The sequence below is a fragment of the Myotis daubentonii genome, chromosome 8 (assembly GCF_963259705.1).
Source record: "Myotis daubentonii chromosome 8, mMyoDau2.1, whole genome shotgun sequence".
Taxonomy (NCBI): domain Eukaryota; kingdom Metazoa; phylum Chordata; class Mammalia; order Chiroptera; family Vespertilionidae; genus Myotis; species Myotis daubentonii.
The window spans coordinates 85,891,125-85,909,948 of NC_081847.1; the positions used below are offsets into that span (position 1 = coordinate 85,891,125).

The window sequence follows — 18,824 nt, forward strand, 5'->3', positions numbered from 1 at the left end:
TTGGACCAAAGTCAGGATGTGTGGATTAGATGTGCAAGTAAATCAGGCCCTGAGAATCCGGAGCCCAGGGAACCTGGAAGGGGCCCTCAGCATAGGTGGAGGCTGTATTTCCAGCCAAGAGCAATGTAGTCAATACCTTAAAGACAATTAAGATGACACTTTGCTGCTCTCACTCTAAAGTGGGGTGGACATAGAACACTAGAATATATAGATTACAGAAAAAACTCAGTACCTAGCCAGTCACTGTCATGTAACAATAACCAGAGCACAATTATTGTGCATACCATTTCAAGGCTTCAATTTACTGTAAATTAACATTCCTTAATCACTTGTAATCCACCCACTTCGGATTTTGTATATGGTACGTTTCTAGATTTGGATTCCATTTCCTGAATTGCTGGTTCAGCTTTTCAGCCACAAAATAATGTTTCTTCTCTTTTAATAATCTTTTAAAATAATTTTTTTCCTATACTGCTTCTTCTTTCAATTGTAGTTCAGTAAAATACTCATTTTCATTTACTGCTAAGAGTTTATGTAGCCTGAAACAAACAGAGAAAGAAAGAAGTTAGATGGTTGTCTCGGATCCCTGGACCGAGTCCTGAGGGCCAGCTAGTTCCTTGACCTTTCAGTCCCACGGGTGTCTGGTCACCAGCTGGTCTCTGGACACCAAATCCTTGGGAGGGAATGAAAACACCCTCGGCCAGGCAGGGGCGTTTGGGAAAAGCAGCTGAGATTTGGGGGTGCCTCAGGCACCCCTGAGGTCATAGAGCCCGGAGGATCCCGTCCAAGTGAGTTTTGGTGACAGGGGGAAGCTACCCCTGGGTGACACCCGGCTGCCCTGGAACGTCCCAAGCATTGGTCCTGAGCTTGTCATGCTGCACCCTCATCATAGGCAAGCCCTGTAATTTAACTCCAGTTCGGTTTTGCCTGTTTTACCACAATTTGAATCAATTTCCCTTATCGGGGCGGAGGCCATACCCCTGGTCCACCAGGTCCTGCAGGGGTGAGGGGCAGAGTTCCTGGGGCCCAGGTGGGATGACCGTGGTCCCACGCCCAGGCAGGCCTATTCTGAGGGTGGAGGGGCCAGGCTTGACGTGGTGAGCCTGGGCATTCAGCCAAACCCTCATGGAGGCCTAATAGAAGTTACTTGCCCAAGGTCCTTGGTCAGAACCTGACCTTTATCTTGCCACCCACTATCCCACTTTCTCAGAGGCAGTCAATGCTGTTACCATCATCATGACATTCCCAGAAGATACACTAAATATATGAATCAGTAAATAGGACAACAAAAATCATTTAAAAATAATTTTAAAATAGAACAGATTAGAGACAAAAACTATATTATTTCCAATTCCTATTGGGCCCCAACAAGGTTCATACAAGGGCTATCCTCTTGATAGTTTTCTGAATTCTACAAATTTCATGAAAGTTGGAAATCCATTCACCATTTGCAATACATATTGATGTATTTAATAAAATTGCATGGACTATATCGTTTTCATCCCTGTACCCCAGTATTAAGTTCTCAATAGTGACAAAGAGCTGAGACCCACATTTCTACTGGGTGGGTTTGACGGAATTTCTGTATTGCTGGGTCACCATGAAATCCATGGTCTTCCTTCCACTTTGCATTTCCAGCAATGTAGTTATGAAGCTATCCTCAGGTTAAGTAGTGAGACCCTTTGGAGCGGATTCATGACAGGGTGGCTTTGTGATGCGTCACGTTGACTAGCCTAGGTTTCCCAGAACTCCCTTCCCCATACGCTTCCGGTTAGAATGGGCCACAAGAAACATTTTATGTGCTAACTGCAGGGGAGAAGTGAAACAGCAGCATGTTGTTTTTAAGCTTTGAAAGTTGGTGCAGGAGCACCAGGCACTGTTGCAGTTCACATGTTGTCATTTATCTGCTGGCTCGCCTCCTAGGTGTGAGGCTGCTCCACCTCTCCAGGATCCTCCTTCAGCTTCTCAAATTCCTAGGCCAGATGCATATTCAACTCTGTGGTGAAGGGCACCAGTTTCTTCTGCAGGACACCCACGTCATCGAAGTTGGAGGTGGTGAGTGACATGGGTTCCAGGCCATCTGCAGGGGGGTCCAGCTTGTGCTTGTGGGCGCCAATGTGTCCTCGGTCTCCCACATTTACATCCATCTTCCCTTCCCGAATGCCTGCCCTGCAGACTTCAAGCTCCAGCATTAGATGCAAAGACCACAGCCTTACAGAGACTGTTTAACCTGCTCCCACAATTGCGTATGGTCAAATACCTATAAATCCCTTAATATACATATATATATACATATATACATATATATAAATATACATACATACATATATATAAAATCTTTATGTCAGTGGTGCTGCTTTTCTAATTGTACCCTGATACACACGATCACCAGATTCTTAATTCATCAGTCAGAATACCAATCAAATCAATTTCACATAGGACATCATTGTCAAAATTACCAGCATTCTAGGGTTGGGTGGTTGGATCCTGGGAGGAGCAAAACAATAGCAGAAAATTATCCAGTCGACTGGCTGAAGTAGGTGGGACAGGCAAAGAAAGGAGCAGAAGAGGGTGGCAGAGAGCTGTATCATGAGGTAGGGTAGGGAAATAGCTAATCTACATCTGAATTATTAAAGCTGCAAGGCTGGAACCAGAGTAAGGCAAGGGATGCACAAAAGCTACAAAATTTAAGGGGCACACACTCAGTTCCGACCTTGTAAAGCTGGCTAAGGAATGATCTCATGTCTCATCACTTTTAGCACTATGCAAAATATTGGACAGTGAGACAGGCTGAGCCAAAACTGGCCCTTTGACAGGACTTGAAGCAGAAACGCATACTCCTAGTAGACAGGCTGAGAGCAGAAACCAAGCATGAATGTCAAGGGGCAGGGGACACAAGTGGTCAAGAAAGACGAGCCAAGCTGACAGCTCTACTTCGAAGACTGCTTTGGCTGAAAAGGAGGAGAGAGGGAAACGCAAAATGGACAGCAGCCAGTGTGGAAGGATACCCTTAGGGTTTGAGGAATCTTACGCAACCCCAGAGACCTGGAAAGAACCCAGTCTCTGCATGCACAGGTGCTCTAACAAGGTGACCCAAGCACACAGCCTTGGCACCCCTAGAGACAGCAGTGTAAAGGACTTGTTATAACGCTTAAAATTAATCCACCTTGTTTTTGGAGTTGCTGGAAACTTGTTACTATATTATTACACATTACTGAACTCAGGATTACAGTTTATGGGTTAGTGGCTTAAAGAACAAGGCTTTTACATTAATTAATGGTTTAATTCTAGACTCTATCAATACTAGCTGTTTGACATTGGACAAGTTATTTAATTTCAGAGTCTGTTTTTCCGTCTGCAAAAATGGGCACAGTCAGTCTTCCTGAAAAGACCATTCTGAGAAATAAACTGGGTCCATAAGGAAGAACTCACCAGCTTGCAGTTCCTTTCCTTATTTATTCACATTACATTTTCAATTGCTGTCTCCCTGAGGAAATGTTTAGAGACACTGCCAGGTCTCATGCAGAAGCCATTTAATAGTTATGAAGAGGGCTTGTTTATGGTGGCTCTAATTCTATTCCCCAGCCCCAACACCAGCTCCTCCACCCCTAACAGTCAAACTTCTTGTCATGTTCAGGCTTCTGGGATTTGCACCATTTAGAGCAGATGCACCAACTTTCTACTTTCTCTTCCTTTCTTCCTTACTTCCTCTATAAGCTCAAAGGACTGAACAGGCCTGCTCCTCTGGTTTGGTGGTGTTTCCAGTTCCCACTGATTCCTACACAAGCCCTGGCAATCACTTTACGGTCCAGCCTCTGAGTAGGTCAGTGTTGTCTCTCATAAAGCCGGTCTGTAAATTTCACCTTGAATCCTACAGTCTGCAGAAGCCTCCAGTCTACTGCTTTCTACTTCCAGGTTTTTTAAGGTCCTTGGACCTAGAGAAGAGGGAGCAGGTCTGTATGTTGAATGTTTGCTATGTACAAAATGGAGCATCACAAAACCATTTCCTACTCTTCTTCCCTTAATTATTTCTTCTCTTCTAAAATCTTCCATTACAAACAGCACATCACTCCCTTCTTTGTTATATGTAATGATTTCATGCATAGGGAAACTGTTTCCCCAGTTAGATTATAAGCTCCCTGAAGGCAGGAATACTCCTGAAAGACAAGCCTTCCATGGTCATTGTATTCACTGCTGTTCTCACCCACACTGCAGTGTATCCAGCAGGGACTTAATCAGTAGCTCTGTAATTGCCCAAGTACAGATGGAAGGACTTCTGGCCTGCAGAAACTAGTTTGTAGGAACAAAAGAACCCAGGTACTGAGGTCAATAGTTTATGTTCTATGTCTGGGGCTCTGTGTGGGGCCTGTCAACATTCTGCAGGAAGTAGCATTCCCCGTCCTCTCACTATCCCAGTCCTTATAGGCACTTAGCCTTCATCTGTTGCCAGGCGTGCAGGGACAGTTCTGCATAGCAGATGAAACTGTTAATAACCTCAACAGGCCCAGGAAAGGCTCAAGAAACATAGCCTAACCCCCCCCACAGAGGATGCTCCAGGAGGTACAGGACTAGTCCAAGATCACACACTTGTGTGTCAAACCAGATCTCCTGCTCATCCACCACTGTCCAGCCACCTGGTCATCTCTTGGAGACTCTAAAGGCATTGAAGACCCCAAATGATGATTCTCTGAGTACAAATTTAAAGTCTGACTCCTGCTGGTTTTTTCTTAGGGACCAGGCTTTCTTTCCTTTTTTCTTTCTAATCTCATCACAGGACACCAAGTCCTCTCCCTTGACACCCCCCCACCCCCCCCAAGATAAGCCCTGACCTGGACCTCAGGAAATCTCTAGGGGCCTACACATACCTCCTCAATGATCATGATCAACACAGTGTGGGGCCTTTACCTCCTACTGCACCATGCCAAAATACTCAAGGCTCAAAACTCAAGGCCCACATCTGACCGGAACCCACCCCATCCCCACCCCTCACTATACGGGGCACACCTTGGCAACCAGACCGCTGTGTCCCGAAGACGGGTTCCACCCAGGCTGAAAATCTCCGTGATCTGGGGAAGAATTAACATCATGGGTCAACGTGGCTGGTTGGGTTAAAACTAGGTCAGGGCAGGGTGCGGTGTCCCCGAGCACTGACCACTGGCGTGCCAGCCCCTCCTGCCTCCTCTGGGGCCGAATCAGAGGCTGAGTCATCCTTGCTCTTCTCTTTGTCCTCCTCAGGGTCAAGTGGCTCTTGCTTCACAAGTGGCAGGCCTGAGTCTACTGCCTGGGAGAGGTGGGAAATAGGCAACAGTCAGAAAAGCAAGGTTGGCCTAAGGAAAGAGTCTCTTATTGGCCAACCTGTCACTGTGCTCATAAACCCCACTTCTATCACACTTCAGCACAGAAAAACCATCTGTCTAAAAAATTTTTTTCCATTCCCCACAGATTTCCATTTTTTCTATTAGCTGGGCAGCAAAGCAGGCAAAGCCTGGGGAAGGCAGAGTAATTCTGTGGAAAGGCTGCAATCAGCACACCCATTGCTCTGCTCAAAGAACCACATCACGGCTCACCATCACTCTGCTCACAGATCACCCATCACTGAGCCCCACCTTGCTGGGGCAGCCTCGCAGCAATACGGGAGAGGTCAGGATGGCTCTGCCTGGTGTCCAGTCTTCCTGAGCATCCACCTTCTCTTGCTTCACCTGGGGTAAGACCACAACCCAACTCAGGCCAGGGCACTGGGCCCCCTGTGTGAAGGAGGATTGCAGCAGACTTGGTCCCAGCTTCCCGGAACAAGGCTGGATAGGGTTGGGAAGGGCAGGATGAGGTGGGGCCCTCACCTGCAACAGGGGTTCTGTGGAAGCTGGGGCAGGGCCAGGTACCTGCACGGGACTGCTTGCACCCTCCCGTAAGAACACAAGGTCAGTGCCAGGCGGGGGCAACACAAAGCCATTGCCTGCTTCCTGTTTCACTGGAGTCTGGGCTTGGTTTGGTCGGGTTGTGGGCGTGCCCGAGGGTGTCTTCAAGGTATGGCCCACACGGGGCCGTCGAGTAGATCCAGGCCTCTTTCGACGAGGGTAAGGTGGGGGTGACACTGCCCCATCCTCAGACCCTGACCAGACACTTGGCAGCAGGCGCTTCTGTGAGAAGAGGTTGGGTGTTATGGCCACCTGATGCAGTGACCTGACCACACTACCCTGCCCTGACCAACAAGCCTGCAGATCCCCCTATTAGTACCGGCAGAAAATCTGCTCATGTGTGAGCCCCTTATCACTGAGCCTGTTTGTCTCCTGTTACCAGTGCCAATGCCACCCAAATTCCTCATTTACATCGGCTCGATGTCTACTAACCCTTGACCAAACCCACTGCCCCACTCACCCCTCTGAAGTTGCAAGACCCATCTGGCCTGTCCCACCCACATACCAGGTCTGTCCACCATTCCCAGGCACTGAGGGACCCGGCCTAACCTATTGCGCCCACCTGACCCTTCCTGCCCCACCCACCATGGCAAACTGCAGGCATTGGCGCCAACGACACTTCTGGCGCTTCTGGTTACTGCCCCCGAATTTGGGCTTGTCGAAGCAGAAGTCACAGTGGCCACAGTCCATCCGTCGCAGGCAGGCTGCACAGGCCCCACACTTGCGGTTCTGCCGGCGGTTTGTGTAAGGTTGCTGGGGGACGGGAGACAGGGGTGCTGTTGTTAAGACTCGTACAGCACTGTTCCTGTTGCTCCTCCACTAGCCCCATGGGAGGGAACTGGACGCACAGTAGTCTTAGCCTGAATCCCACTAGTCACATGTCAGTGTCTGCTAGTCACACCACCAGGCACTATCAATGTACAAATACCTCTCGATACGATTAGCACTCTGACTACTCCAACACAGTATCCATTACTCTATCTGCCAGTCCCCACTAGCTACCAAGCAAGACAAGGTCTCTGACCTCCCCACCTCTAGTAGGATTCTGCTGACCCTCGATTAGCACCTACCACACCTGCTACGTCTACTCACCCTCTGTGAACTCTGGTCATTGTGGCAGCTTTTTCTCTTTTAGCCCCACCAGAATGTTACTTCATCTGACATTAGGTACTATCACTGCACCTGTGGATCCCATATTAGTCTCTCCCCATTGTCTGCTTATCCCATACTGGTACCCATTACTCTGCCTTGCTCTTCCCCTATTAGGCCCACTGCAGCATGTGCTTCTTTGGGCTTAACCAAGTGCCTTAGGAGAGTCTAGACTTGTCCAGGTAAGATGGGGCCACTCACTAGCTCGTCCTCGTCTACACAGTAATAGATGAACTCAGCAGGTGATGAGGGGCCCAGGGCTCTGGGGTGCTGCAGAGGCAAATGGGGTGGGGTCATGTTAGGTACTGGGTAAGATGAGGGTTGTGCCTTCCCCCACCCTCTAGCGCCTCACCAGCTCTGGGGACTCTGGAGGCTGAGGTGGAGGAAGCGGAGGTAGTGGCTGGGTTCTGGGACGCCGCCGGGCAGCCATCTTGGAGTCACAGCCTCCCCTGCGGCGGCTACGCTTACCCTAGGAGAAAGCCAAAAAAGTAGATCAGTTTAGGCACGGTGGCACCAGGCAGACACAGGACCCTCCCCCCAAGGAATGCAGAAAGCATGCGTGGGACAGACAGGCAGTGTGGGACGGGGCACTCACAGCAGGGGGAGCCACAGCTAGGGGAGGGCGTCGTTGACATCGCTGATGGTGGCGACGCAGGCGATGAGCAAGATGCTGGCAGACAGGGTCAGGTAGGTAGGGCCAGGAAGGTGAGAGTAGGGTAAAGGAGAAAAGAAGACATGAGGTGGGCAGGGCCAGGTTGGGAGGAAGCAGCAGCAAGTTCAATAGCAGAATGAGCTCTGCCCCAGCCCTGGCCCCACCAGCACCGGTCCCTCCAGCCTGACTCACTCGTAGGCAGCGCCGCTGGATGCACCTCCACTGGCGCCTGAGACCAGGGCGGGGAGGGCGAAGGCAGACTCGGCAACGACCACAGTCCTCTCGGGTCTGACAGCCCCGGCATACTCCACACCCTCGGCTCTGTGGGGGGGCCAGAGGCATGATGCAAGGGGCTAGGGCTAGGAGGGCCAGGGGCTAGGGTTAGCCTTGGGCCCACCCCACCTGCCCACCCCACCTTTTCCACAATCCTGAGGCACCGTCTCCGCTCACACTTGCAGAACAGCCCTGAGGCCACATCATGGGGCAGCTGCAGGAGGCAGGTGGAACAGGCCCCGCAGTCCTCCGTTACCCGGCAGGCTGCACACTCTCCGCAGCCCACACGCTGCAAGGAATCGGTGGGGTAAGGTCACAGACTTAAGCAGAGTGACTCCAGGAGCACTGCCCCTCAAGAGTCTGCTGACCCTACGTTAGCTCCCATCACCATGTCTGCTAGTCCCCCATTTGCTTCATCACTATACCTGATAATTACTGATTAGCCAACATCATTGAGGCCATCACAATGTCTACCATTCCCGTTAACCTCATCTACTAATATCCTATTAACACCCATTACAGTCTGCTGACTGCAGCTAGCTCCCTACGAAATTAACTAACACCACATGGATCCATCACCATTCCTTCAGACCCTCCCCTCCTCCCCTACCTCCCATTACATCTTGCTCCCACCACCCACTTGTGAGGAGGAGGTAGGTCATGCTTACCTTAAACATCCTCTGCTCCCGGTTGAAAGCAATTCTCTGCGCTGGGGGGGGGGGGGGGGGGGGGGGGGGGGTTGGGGGGAGGAAGGTAAGAAGAGATGAGGAAAGGGAGCATTAGATATCTGACCTCACCCAATGCCTTTGCCCTGACATTCACCATTCAATATCCAGCCTGACACTGGTGTCCTAGACTGACACCAGAACTATTCCGGCTCCTATCTTCCCATGTCCTAGGGGCCACTCACCTCTGCAGTCCTTGCACAATGTCTTGAGCCGCTGCCTTCCGGTACCATCCCCTGAGAAGCTGATTCCACAGTTCTCACAGTGCCTGGGGTAGGAAACATGAGTGTGGGGCCCTGAGTATACCCCCAACCACAACCTTCACCCACTTGGCTCACTTTAGGCCAACACTCACCCAGGTGCAGGGAGCGAAGCTGGGGCTGTGTCAGCATCAGCCTTGGCTTTAGCCCCTGGGGCCTCCTTTCGGACCTCAACCCTCTTGGATCCAACCTGACATTTTCGAGCTTTAACAGGCTTCGAAGGCTTCTTCCGCTTCCTGCTGGGGAGAGCCAAGGATGGGGCCTGGAAGTAGGAGCAAGGGCAGGAAGAATGTAGGTCAGTGGGTGGGTTTTAGGTGGCTCGGCCCCCCTTGCATCTGGGTACCCCACATTGTGTAGCACCTTAGGGGCTGGATAGCACAGGATGCCTTGTTTGAAGTCGAAGAGAGTGAGGTCGCACGAAGGGCCCAGGTATCGAATCAGCTCAACTTTGCTTCGGATCCTATCTCCTGTGGGGCTGGAGGTGGGCCAGAAGTGATTGGTACACAGGTGAAGCCATTGCCACTCCACCCACACAACTCTCCCCCTGAGAGGGGGACAGGCCTGCGTGGAACACAGAAGGTAGCCTGGATCTGCTTGGCCAGGCCCTACCCCAACTAATCCTCAGTAGCAAGAATATTAAAGGTGCATAAATAGCAGAAGATATACAAACATTAATTAATATAAATGCAAATGAATGTGCATGTATTTATAACATATAATACCAGTAGTATTCTATATAAGTTAAAATAAACACAAATAAAAACATAAATATATTAAGTAAAATGTAAATGTGTTAGCAGTATATACTAAATACACAGACAAACTTCTGTGAGAAACAAATGTTTAAAAATCTACATAGCCCTGGCCAGGTAGTTCAGTTGGTTAGAGTGTTGTCCCGATATGCCAAGGTTGCAGGTTCAATCTCCAGTCAGGGCACATACACGAAGCAACCAGTGGCTCGGCCGGCATGGCTCAGTGGTTGAACATCGACCTATGAACCAGTACATCACAGTTCAATTCCTGGTCAGAGCACATGCCCAGGTTGCTGGCTTGATCCCCAGTGTGGGGCATACCGGAGGGAGCCGATCAATGATTCTCATCACTGATGTTTCTCTCTCTCTCTTCCTCTCTGAAAGCAATATAATCTTATCTAATAATAGAGAAACATGGTAATTAACCGTAACTTCGCTACCCTACCCATTGGCTAATTAGCGAGATATGCAAATTAACTGCTAACAAAGATGGCGGCTGGCAGCCAGGCACCTGAAACAAACAGGAGGTTTGCTTGCTCCAGTGAGGGAGGAAGCCAAGGTTCCCCACCTGCCGCTGCCCAGCTCTGAGCTCCAGAGGCAACAATGTTGCAATTATAGAAGCTAAACAAACCCAGAAACCTGCTTTCAGCCGCCAGCGGGCTCAGAACTTAGAGCGCCAGTGATGGCAACAGAGTTTCAATTATAGAAGCTAAACAAACCCAGATATCTGCTTTCAGCCAGCCACAGCCTCAGAGCTGGAGCCGACTCTCAGCTCCAGTGACAGCTATAGAAGGTAAATAAATCCCAGAAAAAAAAGAAAGAAAAAAAAGAGGCTGGGAGCTTCAGTCGCTCGCCAGCCTGAAAACGGCCCTCAGCTCCTCACCCAGACTGGCCAGGCACCCCAGTGGGGATCCCCACCCTGAAGGGGGTGTGATCAGCTGTAAACAGCCATCAGCCCCTCATCCAGGCTGGCCAGGCACCCAAGCGGGACCCCCACCCTGATCCGGGACACCATTCAGGGAAAACCAGCCAGCCCCCACCCGTGCACCAGGCCTCTATCCTATATAGTAAAAGGGTAATATGCAAACTGACCCTAACAGCAGAAGGACTGGGAATGACTGGTCACTATGACACACACTGACCATCAGGGGGCAGACGCTCAATGCAAGAGCTGCCCTCTGGTGGTCAGTTGCTCTCACAGCGGGGAGCTCTGCTGGCATACCCATACATATAAAAGCCAGGCTGACGGCTGCCAGTACAGCGGCGGTGGCGGGAGCCTCTCCTGCCTCTGCAGCAGCGCTAAGGATGTCAGATTGCTGGCTTAAGCCATCAGTCAAACATCCCCCGAGGTCTCCTGGACTGTGAGAGGGTGCAGGCCAGGTTGAGGGAACCCGAGTACACGATTTTCAGGCCTCTAGTGTGTGTGTGTGTGTGTGTGTGTGTGTGTATACATATACTAGGGGCCCAGTGCACGAAATTCGTGCACTGGGGGGGGGGAGTGTCCCTCAGCCCAGCCTGCCCCCTCTCACATACTGGGAGCCCTCAGGCGTTGGCCCCCATCACCCTCCAATCGCAGGATCGGCCCCTTGCCCAGGACTGACGCCTCTGACAGAGGCGTCAGGCCTGGGCAGGGGACCCTCATTTCCTCCCATCACTGGTTCTGCCCCTTGCCCAGGCCTGATGCCTCGGCCAGAGGCGTAGACCCCCATCACCCTCCAATCACCTGATCGGCCCCTTGCCCAGGCCTGACGTATCCGCCAGAGGTGTCAGGCTTGGACAGGGGACCCCCATCTCCCCCCGATCGCTGGCTCTGGTCCCCGCCCAGGCCTGAGGCCTCTGGCCCAGGAATCATGCCTGGGCAGGGGACCCCCATCTCCCTCTGATCGCTTGCTCCACCCCCCGCCCAAGCCTGACGCCTCTGACCCAGGCTTCAGGCATGGGCAAGGGGACCATCATATCCCCCCAATCCCTGGCTCAGCCCCCCGCCCAGGCCTGATGCCTCGGCCAGAGGAGTTGACCCTCATCACCCTCCGATCACCAATCACCAGATCGGCCCCTTGACCAGGCCTGAGGCCTCTGGCAGAGGTGTCAGGCCTGGGCAGGGGACCCTCAGCTCCCCGCGGTTGCAGGCTCCGCCCCTGCCCAGGCCTAACGCCTCTGGCCTAGGCGTCTGGCCCGGGCAGTGGGGACCCGCAGCTGCAGCAGCCCCGCGATCGTGGGCTCTGCTTTAGGCCCAGGCAAGGGACCCCTAGCTCCCGGGACTGCCAGCTTCGACCGTGCCCAGCTCCCATCGCTGGCTCCACCCCTACTTCCTGCTATCACTGGCCATGGCGGCAAAGGTGCCTGATTCTCCAATCATGGCTGGGGGGCAGGGCAAAGGCGGCCCCAGGGCCACCTTTGCCCTGCCCCCCAGCTCTTAGCTCCCCCCTGGGTTTCCGATCACTGTCAGTGGCAGGGGGCTTCTTCCTGCTTTCCCTTTCGCCTCCCTGCATTGTGCCTACATATGCAAATTAACCGCCATCTTGTTGGCAGTTAACTGCCAATCTTAGTTGGCAGTTAATTTGCATATAGCCCTGATTAGCCAATGAAAAGGGTATTGTCGTACGCCAATTACCATTTTTCTCTTTTATTAGTGTAGATATACTAGAGGCACAGTGCACAAAAATTTGTGCACTCGGGGGAGGGGGGTCCCTCAGCCCGGCCTGTGCCCTCTCGCAGTCTGGGACCCCTCAGGGGATGACCACCTGCTGGCTTAGGCCTGCTCCCCGGGGGATTGGGCCTAAGCTGGCAATCAGACATCCCTCTGGCAGTCTGGCAACCCTCGGGGGATGTCCACTTGCCAGAGGGGAGCAGGCCTAAGCTGCAGTCGGACATCCTTAGCACTGTTGAGGAGGCAGGAGAGGCTCCCACCACCACCGCTGTACTGGCAGCCATCAGCCTGGCTTGTGGCTGAGCAGAGCTCCTCCCATGTGAGAGCACCCTGACCACCAGAGGGCAGCTCCTGCATTGAGCGTCTGCCCCCTGGTGGTCACTGTGTGTCATAGTGACCAGTCATTCCCAGTCCTTCTGCTGTTAGGGTCAGTTTGCATATTACCCTTTTACTATATAGGATAGAGGCCTGGTGCACGGGTGGAGGCCGGCTGGTTTTCCCTGAATGGTGTCCCAGATCAGGGTGGGGGTCCCGCTTGGGTGCCTGGCCAGCCTGGATGAGGGGCTGATGGCTGTTTGCAGCTGATCACACTCCCTTCAGGGTGGGGGTCCCTACTGGGAAATTCTGTTTCTTTGTTCCTAATGTTGTGGCCTCACCCCATAAAAAGAAACAGAATTTCCAGAGGATGAGGCCCAGAAATCAGGATTTTAAAAAGATTCCCAGGTGATTCTAATGTGCAGCCAAAGTTGAGAAGCAGTTCTAGAGCAAAAAGAAGACATCCTTACTGTCCTAAACATCAGGAAAGATCGGATTCCTTAAGCTCAGGGTTCTTACCTACAACACAACCCAGTGCATGTGTAGCGCTGGTTAGCCTTCTTCATTTCTCCCCGTCAGACTGGCTTTCGGGGACTCATTCTGGATACTGCTATTGCTAAGAGTAATGAACTCTTTCATCTCTGACCCAGGAATCTCGTATCTCCCAACAGCATCCACAAAACTGTGACATTCACTGATACTGAACTTCGATTCACTGATATTGAACTCAATTGTTATCTTAACCTAATTAGGGTAAAATCTCTGATCCTTTACAGTTCTTGATAACTGCACTTACATTTATAAATGCTGAAAGTTTTATATGCTAAAAATATGTTAATAAGTGTAAAATTAAATATAAATAAATGTAAATGTATTTGTAATTTTATTATTCCTCCAGAAAAAAACAACTTAGACAAAGTTCAGGAAGAGAGTAGAAAATTTAATAACTAGTATATCACAAATATATCTTAAATCCTTATACGTAAATTGTTTATAAGTATGTATGTTTATGAATTATAGTCAAATTTCATTATTTCTGGTAGTTATGTTCTATAACAGCAGTGGGCAAACTACGGCCCGCAGGCCGGATCCGGCCCGTCTGAAATGAATAAAACTAAAAAAAAAAAAGACCGTACCCTTTTATGTAATGATGTTTACTTTGAATTTATATTAGTTCACACAAACACTCCATCCATGCTTTTGTTCCGGCCCTCCGGTCCAGTTTAAGAACCCATTGTGGCCCTCGAGTCAAAAAGTTTGCCCACCCCTGTTCTATAAAGTCAGCTTGAACACTGCATTAGTGAATATAGAACCACTGCTCCTAGTAGAACTACAGGTTGGGTTCCTATGAGCCTGTGGTCACAATATTTTTGTAAACTAATCCTATGTAAGCTTTTTTAATGTGTGTTTCTGTGTAAAGACACCCTAGTTAATATATTCTTCTTATAACTAACTAACTGTGTGGTCTTTGAATGATGTAAAGCCAGGAGCTTTGAAGCCCATCTGCATTATATAGCTTTCTTTGCCAATGTCCTTGTAACACAATCCAGTCTCATCAGCATTGAAAATCTACTCTTCTGTATAGCTGCTTTCCCACAGAACACTTGGCAGGTAATTTTTAAAATCTTCCACAGACTTCTAATCTGCAGGACCTGCCTTGCATGCAAATTTAACATTTTTCACAATATATCACCTTTGAAAAGTTTGAGATAGACAGCACTAGTGGCAACAGGTTTAACATTTTCCTAAACGGGAACAACATGATTGTCACTGTTCTGGGCTTTCAGCCTCATAATGCTGCCCACTACACTTTATTGGTCAGCATCTCATAGAGCCACACAGTTAGCCAGTCTTCCATCTTTTCCTTAGCTTCATCACGTACTATAGATATTACTTTCGCGCTTTCTGAAGCAGCCTCATGTACAAATTGGCAAATTTCCTCTTCTTTTTCTAGATGTACCACACTTTTGATTCACTGACATTGAACTCACAGCTGACAATACTGCAACTCAAACTTGAATGAAGTTCACAGCTGACAATACTGCAACTCAAACTTGAATGAAGTTTATTTAACACTAGAGGCCTAGTGCAAGAAAATTTGTGCACTCGGGGGGGTTCCTCAGCCCGGCCTGTGCCCTCTCGCAGTCTGGGACCCCTCAGGGGATGTCCACCTGCTGGCTTAGGCCCGCTCCCCGGGGGACTGGGCCTAAGCTGGCAGTCAGATATCCCTCTGGCAGCCCAGGAGCCCTTGGGGGATGTCCACTTGCCAGCGGGGACCAGGCCTAAGCTGCAGTCAGACATCATTAGCGCTGCTGCAGAGGCAGGAGAGGCTCCCGCCGCCACCACTGTGCTGGCAGCCATCAGCCTGGCTTGTGGCTGAGCAGAGCCCCCCTGTGGGAGCACACTGACCACCAGAGGGCAGCTCCTGCATTGAGCGTCTGCCCCCTGGTGGTCAGTGTGTGTCATAGTGACCAGTCAGTCCCAGTCGTTCTGCTGTTAGGGTCAATTTGCATATTACCCTTTTATTATATGCCTGGTGCACGGGTGGGGGCTGGCTGGTTTGCCCTGAAGGGTGTCCCAGATCAGAGTGGGGGTCCCACTGGGGTGCCTGGCCAGCCTGGGTGAGGGGCTGAGGGCCATTTTCAGACTGACCACACCCCCTTCAGGGTGGGGGTCCCCACTGGGGTGCATGGCCAGCCTGGGTGAGGGGGTGAGGGCCGTTTTCAGGTTGGCCACACCCCCTTCAGGGAGGGGGGTTCTGCTGGGGTGCCTGGCCAGCCTGGGTGAGTGGCTAATGGCTGTTTGCAGGCTGGCTACAGCCCCTTCAGGGTGGACATCCCTGCTGGGGTGCCTGGCCAGCCTGGGTGAGTGGCTGATGGCTGTTTGCAGACTGGCCACAGCCCCCAGCCACCCAAGCTCCCAGTGGAGGCTAGCTGGAAGCAGGTATCTGGGATTTATTTGTCTTCTATAATCGAAACTTTGTTGCCATGAGCGGAGGCCACAGCCAGCTCAGGGCTGGCAGGAAGCTTGGCTTCCTCCATCGCCCAGGCAACCAAGCCTCCTGTTTGCTCCAGCTGCGTGGCTGCCGGTCGCCATCTTAGTTGGGTTAATTTGTATATAGTCACTCTGATTGGCTGGTGGGTGTCCCTTAGAGCATAGCAAAGGTACGGTCAATTAGCATATTTGTCTTTTATTAGTGTAGATGTATCTTCTCTTATGGCACATCACAGACTTCTTGCTCTTAGAACACTAGATAGCACTTCAGCACTATGCTTGGGGGGCCATTGCAAACAGCACAAAAACTTGAAAAACACAGCACTAAGTAGACCATGAAAAGGACTTGTTTATAGTATAATTGCTGGAATAGAAGCCTTTGTTCAACCTGGGAACAGGTGCATCAGGCTACTTAAATTGTTTTTGCTGCTCTTTGCATGTCTACCAATGACAATGAAAACATAGCTGAGCAATGACTTTGGGGGTACAAACAAATTGTAGTGAGTAGGCGAATTTGCAAATATGGAGTCTGCAAATAATGATCAAATGTATATGCATGATTTTAGCCCCGCCCATAAATTTAACCACACCCCAATTTCACTCTGCCTAACCAAGCTAAGTCCTACCCCTGACTCTCCCCACAACCCAACCAGTACCTCTGGTAATAGGTGTCTGAGCGTCCGCAGGTGGCACCTGACTTTCGAAAAACCTCACGACGCTTCCAGCCAGGGCCCAGGGCTGGGCAGTCCAGCCACTCCTCAGCCATGGGAGCCACAGGAAGGAGCAGGGGCCTGCAACATGGAGGGGGCAATGGGAGAAACGGAGCCTGTCGGTGGGGACATGCTGTGCCCCAGGCCACGTAAACCACTGGTATCAATGCTTGTGCAAAACCAGCCACCTGCCACAGGCAACTGGCCAATATAAGGAAGAGAAACCCCCATTCCCACCAATTCTTCCCTGTCCTGGGCCCAGGTGCATGCCATTCGTCATCCTCTAGACCTGGAAGCCCCATCCTCAACCCAAGGGTTCTCCCACCTCACTTTCAGTGCCCTGGTCCGTTCCTCCCCATCCTTCGCCCGCGAGCCTGTCATTTCTCCCCACTGCCCACCTAGCAATCTTTCACTCTTCCTCCTCACTTCTCCCTGTCCTTGGCCCAACAGCCACTCTCGGTCTTGTATCTACTGGCTCCCTATTCCTCCCTTTGTCACCGCCATGCTCCCCCTCCTCAGCTCAAGAGGCCCCATTCATCTCGCCCTCGGGCTGCTTTCCTAGCCCTGGACGCCAGTGCCGATTCCCATCCGCTCCGCTGACCCAGGAGTCCCCGGTGTCTGTCCCTCCCTCCTTCCCTCCTTCCTTCCTACCCTCCTTCCTTCCTTCCGTCTGATGTCCTCTGATCCTGCTCCCTCGGTGCTGCCTCGATTCCCTGTGTCCTCCTCCGGAGTCCCAACTCCTCCACATCCCCAACCTGAACAGCCCGGCTCTCAGGCCTTCTGTGCTCAGCCTGACCGTGTCCCCTCTTGGTCAGTGTTCGGAGCCGCACTCCGCCCGGTCTCAGCTCCGGGGCCCCCCATTCCTCTCCTCGGCGGCTACGAAGCTCTCTCACCCCTTCCCTTCGGCGTGCTCGTCCTCAACCCCCCTCACCAGCCCCAGGACCCCGCTTCTCCCCTCGGCATTCTCAGCGCCCCCCGCTGTTCCTGTCCCCGGACCGAGCTATCTCTGACTGTCAGCCTCCTGACACCCTATCTCTCCTCGTCCTCCATGAGCTATCCTGTCCCTCCCTTTCACGATCCAACGCCCCCAGTCCTCTCCGTCATCCTCCTGAGCGGTCCTCGGTAATCCCCTCGGTTCTGCACACCCGTTCCTCTCTCTGTAACCGGAGAGGCCCCGATATCACCCCTCATTCCTCTAACTCCTGGTCCGGAATCCCGACGCCGCCACTGTCAGCGTCCGGAGCCCCAGTCCTCTCCGTCTTCAGCCTAAACCTCCCCATTCCATCCCCTCCATATTCCGAAGCCGCCATTCCTCCCACTCATCGGCCTGCGGGCCTCCTCCGTCGGCATAGCGAGCCTCACTGCTCCACACTCCGCCTGAGCGCTCTCCGCTTCCTCCCCCGACTCTCACCAGCTCGGCACCGGGCCGGTAGCTTTCACAGGTCTAGGTCCGCGGACCCATTACGAGGGTTCCCGCCAGAGGTTCCGGCCTTGCCCAGCTCCTCTTCTTCCTCCTCTGCAGCCGCTCAAGCGGTAGCTGTCGCCGCCGCGGCCGTTCGTTGCACCCGAGACCGGAAATCCGGGGCCCACCCCCAGGGTTCCGCTCCCCGAGAGACGCCTGCGCACGAATGCCCGGCCGGCGCTTGCCCTTAGTGGGGAGGACCGCGCGCCTGCGTGCTGAGTCCCGCAGCGGCGCGCGCCCCTGGCCGAGACCTGCTGCGCTTGCGCGCTGCAACCCAAGTACCCTGGCCTCCCGACCGGAGACCCGCAGCTCCAGCGCTTCACGCCTCGCCAGCCAGCGCGCTCTCCCCACTGCCCCCACCTCCTGTGCGCCTGCGCTCTGCAGTCCCAACCGAAGGGGGCGTGGAGGGTTGGGGCTGGGCCTGCGCTCTCCGGCTCTCCGTTGCCTAGGCGGTCTCCACTAAGCGTGACCGGGAGGGAGGGGCGAGCCCTCCTCTCCCACCTCTCTCCTAGGTCGCGCCTACGCTCTGCAGTCCCTGCCAACATCTCCCCCGGACCCCTGCGTCCCGCTCTCTCCCCCCCAAACCCGCTGATCAGGTGCAGGAGCGCGGGGAGGGTTCGGGCGCTCGGCCCCAGCTCCTTCCGCGGGAACTCGGGAAGGGGGCGGTGCCGCGCCAGAAGTAAACAAGCGGGTCGGGCCACCAACTGAAGAGACCTGGTCCATCCTGGCAAGGGCGAGCTGTGGGGCCCGCTGGACCGGACAACCGGAGAAGGCCGATGAAGTTCCTGGCACAAAGTTAGTGGGGTCCTGCTGCATACATACCCCAGAAATGGGGTTTATGAGAAAAGAGGGAGCCTTGTGTCCATCACTGAATACACCTCTGGTCTGGAGAGATATTTTTTTAAATTGACCTGAGAGACACAGAAAAACATCTATTTGTTCTATTTATGCATTCATTGGCCTTTTT

General features: G+C 52.4%; 1 protein-coding gene across 30 annotated transcripts; it reads right to left on the reverse strand.

Moving 5' to 3' along the window:
- Positions 1–407: 407 nt before the first annotated feature.
- Positions 408–18,185, reverse strand: MBD1 (methyl-CpG binding domain protein 1). Of its 30 annotated transcripts, none has more exons than XM_059707288.1 (17): positions 17,807–18,184; positions 16,342–16,476; positions 9,335–9,449; positions 9,070–9,236; positions 8,900–8,982; positions 8,658–8,698; positions 8,132–8,278; positions 7,909–8,037; positions 7,660–7,734; positions 7,417–7,533; positions 7,266–7,334; positions 6,501–6,668; positions 5,880–6,137; positions 5,607–5,795; positions 5,153–5,281; positions 5,005–5,066; positions 408–539 (listed from the first exon to the last, which is right to left on the reverse strand). In XM_059707288.1, exons 2-17 carry the CDS (start codon positions 16,449–16,451, stop codon positions 467–469), a joined length of 1,932 nt encoding a protein of 643 aa, XP_059563271.1. In that variant the 5' UTR covers positions 16,452–16,476; positions 17,807–18,184; the 3' UTR covers positions 408–466. The 30 variants fall into 30 exon arrangements, with proteins under 30 accessions (XP_059563271.1, XP_059563277.1, XP_059563261.1 ...); XM_059707294.1 differs by lacking the exon at positions 408–539 and adding an exon at positions 1,293–2,080; XM_059707278.1 differs by lacking the exon at positions 408–539 and adding an exon at positions 1,293–2,169.
- Positions 18,186–18,824: the final 639 nt, after the last annotated feature.